Source organism: Meles meles, unplaced genomic scaffold, assembly GCF_922984935.1.
Source record: "Meles meles unplaced genomic scaffold, mMelMel3.1 paternal haplotype, whole genome shotgun sequence".
NCBI classification, from domain to species: domain Eukaryota; kingdom Metazoa; phylum Chordata; class Mammalia; order Carnivora; family Mustelidae; genus Meles; species Meles meles.
The window spans coordinates 141,991-155,588 of NW_025721603.1; the positions used below are offsets into that span (position 1 = coordinate 141,991).

General features: G+C 53.2%; 1 protein-coding gene across 1 annotated transcript in view; it reads right to left on the minus strand.

The window, feature by feature from the left end:
- Window positions 1-12,892: 12,892 nt before the first annotated feature.
- LOC123936556 (voltage-dependent N-type calcium channel subunit alpha-1B-like) overlaps window positions 12,893-13,598 on the minus strand; it is a 125,676-nt gene continuing 124,970 nt past the window's right edge. Inside the window, 2 exon segments of the mRNA XM_045997011.1 lie at window positions 12,893-13,507; window positions 13,510-13,596. Coding sequence (XP_045852967.1) covers window positions 13,464-13,507; window positions 13,510-13,596 — 131 coding nt within the window. The 3' untranslated portion in view covers window positions 12,893-13,463.

The following is a 13,598-nucleotide window of genomic DNA, read 5'->3' on the forward strand; positions in this document are numbered from 1 at the left end:
CCCCAGACCCAGCTCCTGCCCTTGACCCTGCACCGGCCATCACCCCTGCACATGCCCCAATTCCTGTTCCTGCTCCTGTCCCTTCCCCTGCCCCTGCCCCTGTCCCTTCTCCTTTCCCTGCCAGGACCACTGCCCCTTCCCCTGCTCCTGCCTATGCCCCTGTTCCCGCTCCAGACCCAGCCCCTAGCCCTTGCTCCTGCTCCTTTCCCTGCCCTTGCCTGTGCTCCCGTTCTCGCCCCTGACCCAGCTCCTCCCTCGGTCCCACCGCTTCCCCGGGCCCTCACGGGGCCCCTGTTCCTGCCCTTGCCCCAGCTCCTGCCCCTGCCCCTGTCCGTTCTCCTTTCCGTGCCAGGGCCACTGCCCCTGCCCCTGCCCCAGACCCAGGTCCTACATCTGTTCTTGCCCCTGCCCCTGCCCCTGCCCCTGCCCCTGCCCCTGCCAGGACGGCCTCCCCTTCGCCTGCCTGCGCCCCTGTTCCCGCCCCATACCCAGACCCTGTCCCTGCTTCTTCCCCTTCAACTGCCCCCGGCCCTTCCCCTGGCCTTGCCAGGACCACTGCGCCTTCCCTTGCCCCTGCCTATGCCCCTGATCCCGCCCCAGCCCCAGCCCCTAGCCCTTGCTCCTGCTCCTTTCCCTGCCCTTGCCTGGGCTCCTGTTCTTGCCTCGGACCCAGCTCCTGCTCTGGATCCTGCGCTGGCCAAGACCGCTGACCCTGCCCCCGCCCCGGTCCCAACGCCTGCCCTGGCACTTGCTCCTGTGGGGCTCCCAGACCCGCATCCAGAGCCCACAACTCTGCGGGGAGATCTCCCCGTAAAATTACCCTCCGTCCCGTCCCCTGACCCCGACATCCCCGCAGAATGTTTCCTCCCCTCCCCCTGTGTTCTTCCTCTCCTCTATGGAGTCACCGTCCTAGTCGCCTTCCATCTCCTCTATGCTGTGTATTATTTATTTTAAATAAAAGTTCTTGTTTTCCCTTGAACACGTCATGAGCTTGAAGGACATTCCCAACGCTGCGCCACCACACCCCAGAACGTCGCTGCAGGAGAGCTCCGTCCCCAGAGGAGACCCTGAGCCCAAGCCCTCCCTGCCCATGGCTCCCCCGGCCTGGCCCCTCGCAGCCCCTAAGTTGCTTTCTCTTTCTGTTCCTGCACGTGTTCTGGAGGTTTCTGGAAGTGGAATCCCTCAACGGGTGCCTCTGTGTCTGCCCACCCACTTTCAAAGGGCATTCGTTTGGTTTTTTTCCCTGTTGGACAGAGAATTGCCCTTATTTGATGTCGACGCGCAGAATGGATTACAGAGGCGATGTCATCCTGGGCACCCCTTCAGGAATTCTGGGCACAATCTTGGGGCCAAGGCCCCTGTTCCTGCTGGGACACCCCAGTCGGTCCCCAGACAGGACACGGCGGTTCCCGCCCGTGGCCCACACAGAAACCAGGGAAATGCAGAAAGCCGGAAGGCACGCCGCAGAGGGCAGACGCATCGCTCCCAACCCTAGGCCAGAGAAAGGTTTCCCATGGGTCTGCTCCAGTCCATGCTGCGAGTCACCGGGTCCCACAGGGACAGAGACAGGGACAGAGACCAAACACGTGCAAGTTCGAGGGGGAGGCTGGGCACACGGGGAGTATGTGTCAGGAGATGCAGGAGCTCCCGGGCAAGGACTCGGGCAAAGGAAACCCTGGGGAGCCAGCGCTGGTCACCCTCAGACCGGCAGGGGTCAGGTCTGGGGACCAGCAGCCCTGGGGAGAACGTGAGGAAGCAGAGGTCCAAGGCAGGTCCCCTGGAGAGAAGGGGGACAGGCACCCCTGTCTGGGACCACCGTGAGCCGCACCCGTCCCAGGCCACAGGTGCACCGTTCACCTAGCAGGGCTCAGCCCGGACTCACCCCCAGAAACTCTGGCTCGGTCGTTCACAGACGTGTTTTCAGGAGCAGCTGGCACAGCGGTGGTGGAAAGAGCAGGGACTGGAACCGTGTTCATGCCCAAGGAGATGGATGGGATCGTCCTCCCAGTCCTCATGACAGAATGTCCCGTGGCTATTTTCTCCGTGTCGTCTGGGGCACAGGATCGCGGCAGCACCTCCTGAGACCCCACGCCTGCCACGCTGCTCCTGGAGACATTCAGAATTGTTTAAGGAGGAGGTGGAGAGGATCCGGGATGACAGAGGGCCGAGGAGAAGGAAGGTCAGGACTGGGAGGACAGATGGGCGTGCCCTGAGCCACCATTCAGGGCCTAATAAAAAGCCGAACCTGAACCCCAACCCTAAACCTAACCCGAACCCGAACCCGAACCAATAACCCATAACCCTAAACCCCGAACCTGAACACGAACCCGAACCCTAACACCGAACATTAACTCGAATCCTAATCCTAACCCTGACCCTAACCCCGAACCCTGACCCTGACAATAACCCGAACCCTAACGTTGAGCTGGACCATGACCCTAACCCTAACCCTATCTCTCTAACACTAACCCTAACCCTCTAACCCTAACCCTCACCCTAACCCTATCTCTCTAACCCTAACCCTAACCCTAACCCTAACTGACCCTGACCCTGACCCTGACCCTGACCCTGACCCTGACCCTGACCCTAACCCAAACCCGAACCCGACCCCGAACCCTAACGCTAACCCGAACCCCTAACCTATAACCCTAACCCCGAACCTGAAGGCAAATCCGAAGCTTAACCCTAACCCTAATGCTAACCCTAAACCTAACCCCTAACCCTGACCCTGACCATTACCCGGAGCCTGACCCCAACCCGGACCCTAACACTGACCCTGACCCTAACACTCAAACTGACCCTGACCCTACACCTGACCCTAAACCGAACCCTGACCATGACCCTAGCCCTGACCTTGACCGTGACCCTAATGATGGCCCTGACCCTGACCCGAACCCCTAAGCCCTAACCCTAACCCGAGCCGGGACAGGGGGACCCGTAGCCCCGCGCGACCCCCGCGCCGCGCACAAACCCGCGGAGGCCGCACCGTCTACACTGCGCGCCCGTCCTGCTCCGGCGGCTTCTGCTCACCTGCTCCGGCGGGCCTGAGGGTCCGGACTCCTGTCAGCGTAGACGCCGCCCGCGACCTCCACGGGGGGTCCCGTCAGCGCGGATGCCGCCCGCCTCCCCCGGGAGTCCCACAGCGGGTCCTGAGGAGGCCGGATTCCTGCCGGCGTGGACGCGGCCCTCCATCCTCCGCGGCCGGTCCTGAGGATCCGGGCTCCTGACTGTGGAGGAGGCTCGCGTCCTCCCGAAGCCTGCGCGAACGCACAGACGGTCCTGAGGCCTCGGGACTCCTGCCCGCGCCGGAGACAGCGGCCTGAGCGCGCATGCCCAGCAACGGTCGCGAGCGGGCCTCGGGCGCCCCCTGCGGGCGGTGCAGGCGGAGCAGGAGGGTGTGGGGCGGTGACTCTGGCGCCCCCTGCGGGCGGTGCAGGCGGAGCAGGAGGGTGTGGGGCGGTGACTCCGGCGCCCCCTGCGGGCGGTGCAGGCGGAGCAGGAGGGTGTGGGGCGGTGACTCTGGCGCCCCCTGCGGGCGGTGCAGGCGGAGCAGGAGGGTGTGGGGCGGTGACTCTGGCGCCCCCTGCGGGCGGTGCAGGCGGAGCAGGAGGGTGTGGGGCGGTGACTCCGGCGCCCCCTGCGGGCGGTGCAGGCGGAGCACGAGGGTGTGGGGCGGTGACTCTGGCGCCCCCTGCAGGCGGTGGGGGCGGCGCAGGAAGCGGTGCGCTCAGTTCAGGGCAGACATCTGTCCCTGCTGGGGTCCGGCTGAATCCATTAATTTTGGAAATTCAAACTGAAACGGAGTCCGACCATCCCCTGAGTTCCCCGGAAATAGAAACAATTCGTTAGAAACCGTGTGGAATTAAGTGAAATACAGACACAAGCTTTACAACTTACACCGAAATTCGTTCAAAATTGTAGATATATTTAAAATGTAAAACAATCAAAATAGCAAAAAGAAAACGGAAGAAAACCCACATGGCCTTGAGCTCGGTGATGAGTTTTAACGCACAACACCAAAAGCCAATCCACAGAAGAAAAAGCTGATAACATGAACTTCCTAAAATCTTCTGCTCTGGGAAAGACCTCACTCAGAAAACGAAAAGACAAGCCAGAAATGAGAGGAAATGTTTGCAAAATACACATCTGGTAAAATATTTGCATTCAAAATATACAAAAAGCTATCAGAACGCAACATCCTAATCGATCGTGGGTGAGGATCTGAACGTGCCTGGACAAAGAAGACGTACAGTACGAAATAAGCATACAGAAATATGCTCAACCTCATCATTAGGAAGGTACAGATTTAAACAACAGTGAGACAGCACTGCACAACTACTACAAATGATAACCTCCAAAAACAAGGATGCCGATTGCTGGAAGGGGAGGAATGACAGCAACGGTCCCTTCAGAAGACAGTTTGGACAGTTTCCAAACCGAAATAAGTCTCGTGTTAAGATCCAACAATCGCACTTCTAGTATTTAAACAACTGCTTTGAAAAAATATTTCCAAGCAAAAACTCTCCTGCAGTTATGCACAGTAGCTCTATTCATAATGGTTACAAATTTAGAGAAGCCAGAATGTCCTTCCATAAATGAATCCATAAGGGAACTAAGCGCATCCATGAGAAGGAAGCAGAATATGCCGCCCAAAATAGGCCTCTTTGTCACAAGGGTTATTTGGGCTGATTAATCTTAAGAAACGGCAGATACGGGAGAACCTCTGACAACTGGGTACAAGGTGCCATTGGTGAGTGAAATGCACACTTCTAAAGGGACACTCCATCTGTAAGCCTGTCTCCCTCTGTGTCGGAACAGAATGACTAAACCTCAAGAAACTCATGCCAAAAGAGAAGGCACAGACTTAAATCTGTGGAACAACTGTACCCCCGTTTACTGTGCTCACTGATAACATCCCTGAACTGGCCTTCCCACCACCCAAAATCTTTCGGTCTTTAGTTGAAGGTAGCATTTAGGGTGTGGGCTGAACCACTCACAGAGTTACTCCGTTTCCCTGGGCATCTCCCATGAATACAAGACATGCATGATATTGAAGTTTGACTTGTTTTTCTCCTGTTAATCTATTCAGCAATAGAAAGAAACAAACCATCACCCCATACAAGGACAAAGATGAACTTTACATATATTTTTCTAAGTGAAGGAATCCAGTGTGAAAATGCTACACACTTTGTGGGAGATTCTGGAAAAGGCAAGCTGGAGATGATAAAAGCATCGGGGGGTGAATTCCATGATATTTTAATGATTTCTACCTGTCATTATGCATCTGTCAAAACCCAAACGTTTTGGGACACCTGGCTAGCTCAGTCAGGAGAGCATGCAACTCTTGATCTTGGGGTTGTGAGTTTGAGCCCCATGTTGGGTGTGGAGGTTACTTAAAAACAAAATCTTTAAAAAACACAAACATGGGGCGCCTGGGTGGCTCAGTGGGTTAAAGCCTCTGCCTTCGGCTCAGGTCATGATCCCAGGGTCCTGGGATCGAGCCCCACATCGGGCTCTCTGCTCCGCAGGGAGCCTGCTTCCTCCTCTCTCTCTGCCTACCTCTCTGCCTAGTTGGATTTCTCTCTGTCGAATAAATAAAATATTAAAAAAAAAAAAAAAAAAAAAAAACACAAACATTTTTGCATCCCAAAGAGTAAATCATAATCTACTGAAACTATGTTATTTAGGATGTGGGAGTGTTACAGGATGGAATAGGGGCTCAAGGGCAGGCTGCCCCAAATCTGCCACTTTGACATATAGATCATTTTAATAACAGTTACTTAAGAGACAGCCTATGCAATGAGGACACCTAGACCCTCCTCTGTCCCCCTGGAGGCAGGAAATCGATCTCTCATATGAAGATGTCCCTGTACCAGTAGGTAAAGAGTTTTCAACATCACCAGAGATGGGACATTTCAAGCCCATAAGGTTGTATAAAAAAAAAAAAATCCCCGTTACTTTTTACTAATTTACTGTCCCAGCCAAAATTCTGTCTACAATGCCTTACTAACTGAAGCTCCCAAGATTAAGTTTTCTTTGTCCTTGATTTCATCACAGGTGTATTTTCTCTTTGTCTAGAAAGTATGAAACCTGGCTTCCTTGATCATTTCTTTAGACCTCCGTTTCATTATTGGGTCTCTAGGCACACATCATTACACTTTGGGTTTTTTTTCTCCTGTTAATCTGTCTCATGTCAATTTTATTCTTAATCCCATGGTAAGAACTTCAGGCCAAGGAAAAATTCTTCCTCCCCTTCAACGGAATACAGAACAGGACACATAATCTAACTGTATTAGAAACGTATGGGGGAAAAAGACCCTCACTGTAGATCGCAGGACAAAATGTGCTGACCTGGGTAACTTTGGAAATGAATGGAATCTTTAGAGTAAAGGAAAATGTACTGTATGTACACGGTGGACTCTATTTGATAAAGTTCTTTCCCTGAAGTGTGGTGGCTACCAGTTCTGAAGACACCACATCCGTTCCACATCTGGAATGGCAGCTGGGGAGAGCCGGGTTTGTCCCTGTTAGAGTAGGAAGTTACAGATCAGCAAAGAGAGAAGATCACAATCTCCACGTGGTGATGGGCCGGGTTGGAGACGTCAATGTAAACTCGTCTTTGGCTTGATGTGGACACAGACAGTCGCACCTAGAAATCTTTTTGACTAGGTGTGTCGGCACAGGTGGGAATGCATGCATTTGTTGCCTCGCACTGTCCGCTGAGCGCATTTAGCTCCCATGTGTAAGACTTTAATACCACCCTCTACTAACCAGCGCTCCTTGAAATTGCTGACACTAGAACCGAGACAGGAAGTACAGGAGCCAGGATAGTCTGGAAGTATCAGAAAGTAAGGAAGTCTCAGGGAAAGAGCCACAGAGATGGAAGGATGTCAATGGAAAGTGCTCCCAATCACCAAAGCAGGAATGAGCCAGCGACCAAACACTGTAGTGCTGGAGCACGAGCTACCCTGGTTTCCATACTGGTAAAAATAAATGATTCCTTAAAGATTTAATGTATTGATTTGAAAGAGAGGAAGTGCATGAGCAGAGGGGAGAGGCAGAGGGAGAGGGAGGAGCAGACTCCCCACTGAGCAGGGAGCCTGACCTGGGGCTCGATCCCAGGTCCCTGAGATCATGACCCGAGCCAAAGCAGCCACTCAACTGAGCCACCTAGGTGCCCCAGAATAAATGATGTTTTAAAAGAGAAACCACAGGCCCCAAATGGAGTCACTTATGTCAAGAGACCCAAGCCAGCAAACCAAGACTTACTATCTGACTTCAGTGCAGTTCCACACAACCTCACCTCCGCGTAACCTTCAACCAGTCAACCTGGTACATGAGCTGAATGGCCCCTTCTGTTCCCCTTAGGAAGGGGACGTTGTCTAATGATCCTAGAATGCATCTAGTGCATCCTTTTCTAGTAATTTCTTTTTCTCAATCCCCTCTGTGCCTTTAAATACCTTCCCTCCCCTGCAGGTCAAACAGGCCCCTTTCTTTTCGCTAAATGAGATGCTGCCTATTTCATGAATTGTTCAATGAAGCCAATGGGAGTGGGATCTTTTAAATTACCTGGTTGCATTTTTATTAACAAATTACAAATAGTTCCAAAGAATGGATGGAGACATTCAACCATTCATCAAGGAAATGGAGTTAATTTCCCTCTCCTAAAGTGTGGGCTCAGAGCAGTGTCTTCCTGCTCATGGCAAAGGGTCACTTCACAATGGGGAAACCTGACCAGCATTGCCTCAGCAGGTGACCATGAACACGGACAGTGATAAGTGTTCCCTTGTTACAAAGTGATGACAAAGCCCTTTACCTCCCTGATCTGCTTCCTCAGAACCCATAACCCCAGTCTAATCACGAGGAAAACAAGTAAATCTGAGAAACGGTCACAGCCAAGAAGAGCCTGAAGAGACATGATGGGCACATGGCACGTGGCGCCCAGCATGGGATCCTGGAGCAAGAAAGGTAGAACAGAGGGGACTTAAATAAAATACAGACTTTAGCTAAAAATAACACATCAATATTTGTTCATTAATTGTGAAAATTTTGTAGAAAACTAGAAAAAGAGGAGAAATTAGGAGCGGCTGTGTGGCTCAGTCAGTTAAGCATCTGCTTCTCCCTGTTAAGCCTGCTTCTCCCTGTCCCTCCTGCTTCCCCTGCTTGTACTCTCTCTCTCTCTCTCTCTATCAAATACATAAATAAAATCTTTTTTTTTTTAAAAAAAGGAGTAGAAATTAAAGGTCAAATAAGAGAAACCTATTGCATCAGACAGAAAGCCTAGAGGAAATGGGTAATTTCCTAATAAGAATGCACATTTACAAACTGGACCCTAAAATAAGGGAAAAACAAGCAGATCACTTAACCATCCAGGGGCCTCTTGCTCCTGCTGGTTCTCCCCTCACTGTTCTGGGGTTTTCCTCTCCGGGGACAGAGAAGGAGCAGGGACAGAACCGTTCCGGAGCTCCTCTGGGACCTGACCCCACCTTCTTGTCTCCCCCTGCTCTGGCCCACCCTGTGAGGACACCATGCATGGGAAGTCTCAGGGATTGTCACCCTGATGTGTCACCCAGCACTGTGGATGGCGAGGGACTGGACATATTTACTGAAGTAAAATAAATTTTTAAATGGTAGAAATACATCAACACTTGTAAGAAACAAGAGTGGGTCTAGACCTGGCAGGCCCAAGGGCTCACAGTCTCACAGGGTGAGCTGGACCCTCTCCAACACTCCATCCTGCTAAGTGCTCTGGGGAGACCCCATTCTCAGGCACAGTCTCTCTCACTGCACCTGGGGCTTCCCGCAACTCCAGCCTAACACTCACTCACCATCCATTCTACTGGGAAGCGTTTCTCTTTCCCTTGGGTTCCACGAAGTCATGGCTTTAAGTGTCTTTGGCCTGGCTCGGGTCACACTCTCATCCTTGAAGCCATCAGAGCACCCAGAGGGCAGAGCATGGGGTTGGGTAGACTTGGATCATATGTCCATCTTTGAGGTGGGCGGAATGGGGGGGTCTGCCCTCTGGAACTGTTTGGGTGGGAGGCAGGTGAGATGTGGTTCCCAAAGGGAAGCTGAGAGGCTGGACTTGGACGTGAGAGCAGATGCTGGGCGGGGAAAGCAGCAGATTCTGCATCACTGGTGGGTGACTACACGGCTGTGGAATCTGAAGCCCAGGGAAGGAAGGGGTGCACTTAGGGTCAGGGGCTCTAGCCGCCCATCCAGGGCTCTTCCTGTCCTCCCACAATGGCAAGACGGTCTTATAACTGCTGAAAAAACAACTTTGCTGTTGGTGGGACACTCAAGGCTCCTGCCCTGGGCATTGGGTCCTCCGATCTCAGAGACTGGAAGGCACACAGACCTCGCTTGTGCCCTTGGGAGGAGGGAAGCCTGGGAGTCACCCCTGCCCCCACACACACATTAATCACCCAACTCCAGAGAACACACTGGCTCATTCCAGTCTCTTCTCTCTTCTTTACAAAGCGCAGACACCAAATATGAGGATGATCAGGAAATTATTGCTCAGTGAAGTCGTGGGAGGCTCAAGGATCATTCCACACCAAGAATCCACACGTGGTACACCTTCTGGAGGCCACAGTCCTGAATCCTGCATGCGGCTCTTTGAATCCACACGGTCTCAGTGAGAACACTGCTCGCTGGGAGACACAGTTACTCCCACAACCTCGATTCTAACAAATAATCATGCCCAAGGTTTACATACGTATCGGGAGACCAAAGGACAGAAGAGCCAGTCTGCAGGACAGCTGTTGTGGCCAGGGCCGCATCCAACACTTGGCAGGTTAGGAGACTGAGGGAGGACGAGCTTGTCTCAACCACGCAGGTGTTGGGAATGGAAACATCCTGTGGGGGGGGCTGTCTACACAGCCCGTGGACTTATTACATTCCAGGAGCACAGTCAGCTCAGTAACTGGCCATAGGGGTTGTCAAGACCATGCCTGGCCTGAACTGGAGAACCACAGATGCCTCCTGAGATGGTGATAGGCCAAGGGCTGTCTGTCCACTGTTCACTGTTGATCACTTGGATGGGACGGAGGATCTAGCCAGGGCCAGGAGAGCCCCACCGGCCTGCAAGGAGACTGCACATGGGGGCAGGTAGGCCACGCAGTCAGTCCTGTATCAATCCATACGTGTTTCCTCAGTGGCCTCGTGGGTCAGAGTGGTGCTGGAACTTGGGGCTGCCCAGGCAGAGTGTGGCCAGTGACACCCTTCTCAGGTGGGAGGGAGGAAGAGCTGTGTGTGACCTCTGAGGCCCTCTACAGCTCCTGAGTGGGCTTGAGCTGGATCTGAAACAGTCAGTGACGAGCTATTTCACTTTTCTGTTAAAGCCCAGGAGTGAGAGGCCAAAAACCAATGTTCCAACTCACCTCTGACTCACGTGTGACCCTGGGTGAGTCCTGTCCATCCTGGAGGCATAGGGAGGTGGAGGAGGGGGAAGAAAGCTGATTATGCTTAAACCTAACCCAGACCATGGCCCCAATCCAGACACTGGTCCTGACCCCAACCCATGACCGTCAGCCCAACCCCACACTTGCATCATGAACAGACCCAAAAAAGTTTCAGAGGGTTCTTTTCTCCAGAGAGCTCCTCGGGTCTGCACTCCCACCCGCGTGCCCATGGAGGCAGCCCGGCCTCCTGAGGACACACAGATTGCTGACTCCCATACCCCCTGCATACATCACCCAGCAGCATGGTGGGGTTTGATTTGATTTTTTGCTAAGTTTTATTTTAATCCAAGGACTTTGATTCATACAAAATGTCATTGTAGAAACAATAGCAGAATCCAAAGTCTGGGTGATCAATATTACTCAGGCAGCAAACTCATCAATCACAGGATTGTTTTAAAGCAGGTCCCAGTTGTGTTGCATGGTTGGGACTTCTTTTTGTTTTTTTGTGTTTTTTTTAACACTGTTCTTAAATATAAAGTTTTGCAACAAACCTTTGATTTATATCAAATATAATTAAAAATTAACAAATGAGTACATTGTATCAAAAAGTACGAAGATATACATTTCATGCACATACTCGTATATATGTATATATGTATATATTTTACATGCACACATAACTTACTCAAACTACAGCCACTGCTTGACTGCTCCAGATGCAGACAACTGGTTCATGCATTTCAAATTTGGCAACTCACTATGAGATCTCAGTGGAAACATATGATAGCTGAGAAGAGACGATACAGAAACAAAACCCAAAGTCAGGAAAACAAGACAGGGTATCTCCTCCCCCACTCCCTGTAGTTTTCACCAATTCCAGTGTCTAGAAGAATCCAGACAAACTGGTGAGGCTGTGCTGGGCTACAACAGTGATTCTCCACCCACCGTGGCCTTGGAAGCAGCTGCGGTTCTGCACAGAATGGATACATTCAAAGTAACATGGGCCAGAGATGAAACATCAGTATCAAAATACACATCCTTCCACTTTGCAACAGGAGCACAGCGTCTCATGCAGGCTGAGATACCCTCCAGTTATCGTTTCCTATCGCAGTAAAATACTCTGTAATCTTAAAGGTTCAGAGTGTTGTGCCTTCCGGTAAGGAAATTCTATAAAATGGTTTGGTCACAATCGTGCTGAAACCCTGGAACAGGTGGTTGTCTGATGTGATTTAGTTCTACTGAACATGTGTCTTTTGTTGCATAGCCCTATGGGTTAGCGACACCCGCTCACTGGGACACACCTCCACACAGAGAAACGCACACACACATCACAGGCCAAGTTTCTTTAAGGTGAGTCATGGGGTGGCAGCCGATGGGATCACTCAAAAGATCCGGCAAAGCGATCATCTGACATTTCCAGACACGGAGGGCGCACCAAAATCTGATCATCTAGGTTCTCCTTTCGTCCACGCAACAAAGGGTCTCCCGGCATTTTACCCACAGCCTCCTAACTCCGGTGTTTCCCTTTTGAGAGCGGCCATGAGGTTGGATTCCTCTTTCGCTTTCTGCTTTCCCACGTCCTGTGCCAAGAACAGTGCCGGGCTTCCGTGCCTCCCACACGAGCCACAGTCTCGAAGCTTCTCCTTGCCGCGTCCCTTCCTCGGAGTCGTGGCCTCATTCACTTGGGGCGTCCTGAGTGCCGCGTCTGCCCAGACACAGACCCTCCCTCCTGCCCCCACCTCTCCCTCTTGCGAGTGCCTCTCCCTCTCTCTGGCCTTCTCTGAGAAGAAGCTCACAACGACAGACATCGTGTCCCCTTTGGCAGGCATCCCGTCCCTGAGATTCAGAAGTGCGACAGACTGAAAACACCCCACACGAGGACACGCTCCACGCTGCTGTGTGGCTTCCCAGGAAGCCCTTTCACTCGTGGGAGGAACACGGGGAAGTGGTCGCTTCGTTTCCAACGACAGCCGTCCCACTGGATGTTACACGAGTGTCCTCCACTGGCACCAGCCTTGGACCTGGCCGATATCTGGAACTGGGCACAGTTCCAAGGATTCACCCACGCTTCACACAGGCTTCACGGCACCGCCCCCAGGAGCCTGGCCCGAGAGGGCTCGGAAGTCAGGCACTTGGTCGAGAGCAGCAGGGGCCAGGGGAGCTGGGGGACCACCCAGGCTGGACGCAAGAGCGTCTCCTCACACAAGACACACACACACACACACGCGCGCGCGCGCACGCACACACACCAAAGAGCTGAGAGCTTCCTACAGGTTGGATTTTTTTAAGTAGTATTGCTATTTCCTTCCCCAGTCTTGTTTTTCTCTTTTTTCTAGATCAAGTATATGGAATTGACAAAGAGGGAAGGGTGTTGTGATTAAAAACCAAAACCAACAGCCAGAATGTTTTCAGATTTGGTCCCCGCCAGGGTTGACAGCATCTGGGAGAGGACGGAGTGTGAGAGTGTATTTCTGGGGTCCACTTGTGGTTTCAGGTACAAAGAGCCACGCCGGACATGTCTGTGTTTGTGGGCGCTGCCAAGAACGCATGGAGCCACGGCCCAGGCTCCCCAGGCTGCTGCCCGTGGACCGTCAACTCTGTCTTGTCTGGCCAGGCGTTCAAACGTGCCAGGTTCCCCAGGGCCACAGACTTGGATAAAGGATGGCCTCCGCGAGCTCCAGACCTCCTCGGAACGGCTCCAGACACACACCCCGGATGCTGGGACCCAGCACGCAGGATCCAGACCGGCAGCGTCCTACTCAGCACACGCAGCCAGTTCCCGTGTAGGGTCTGTGGTACGAGCCCCAGGCAGGCAGACCGGCGGACAGAGAGAGCCACAGCCCTGTCTGAAAGGGCTTAAGACTCGGTCCAGTGTGAAGGAGGAGGTGGCGGGGGGAGCAGCGGGGCCTCCCCCCAGCTGGCCCCAAAGGCAGGGCCCCTCCCCGCAGGGGCTGCTGCCCCTGCCTCGGAGCCCCTGAGCGTCCCCCGGAGCCAGCGTGGAGGATAAAACTCATCGGCGGGAGGCGGCCACGGCGCAGGTGCGTGGCGTGGGCGGTGCAGCTAGCACCAGTGGTCCTGGTCGGGGTGGTGGTAGCTGTGCCGGCCCGGCCGCCCCAGCCGAGTCCCAGAGTGCAGTGGTAGCCGCTGGGCACGCGGCGGAGGGGGTGGGACTGGGAGGTCAGAGAGGACACGGAG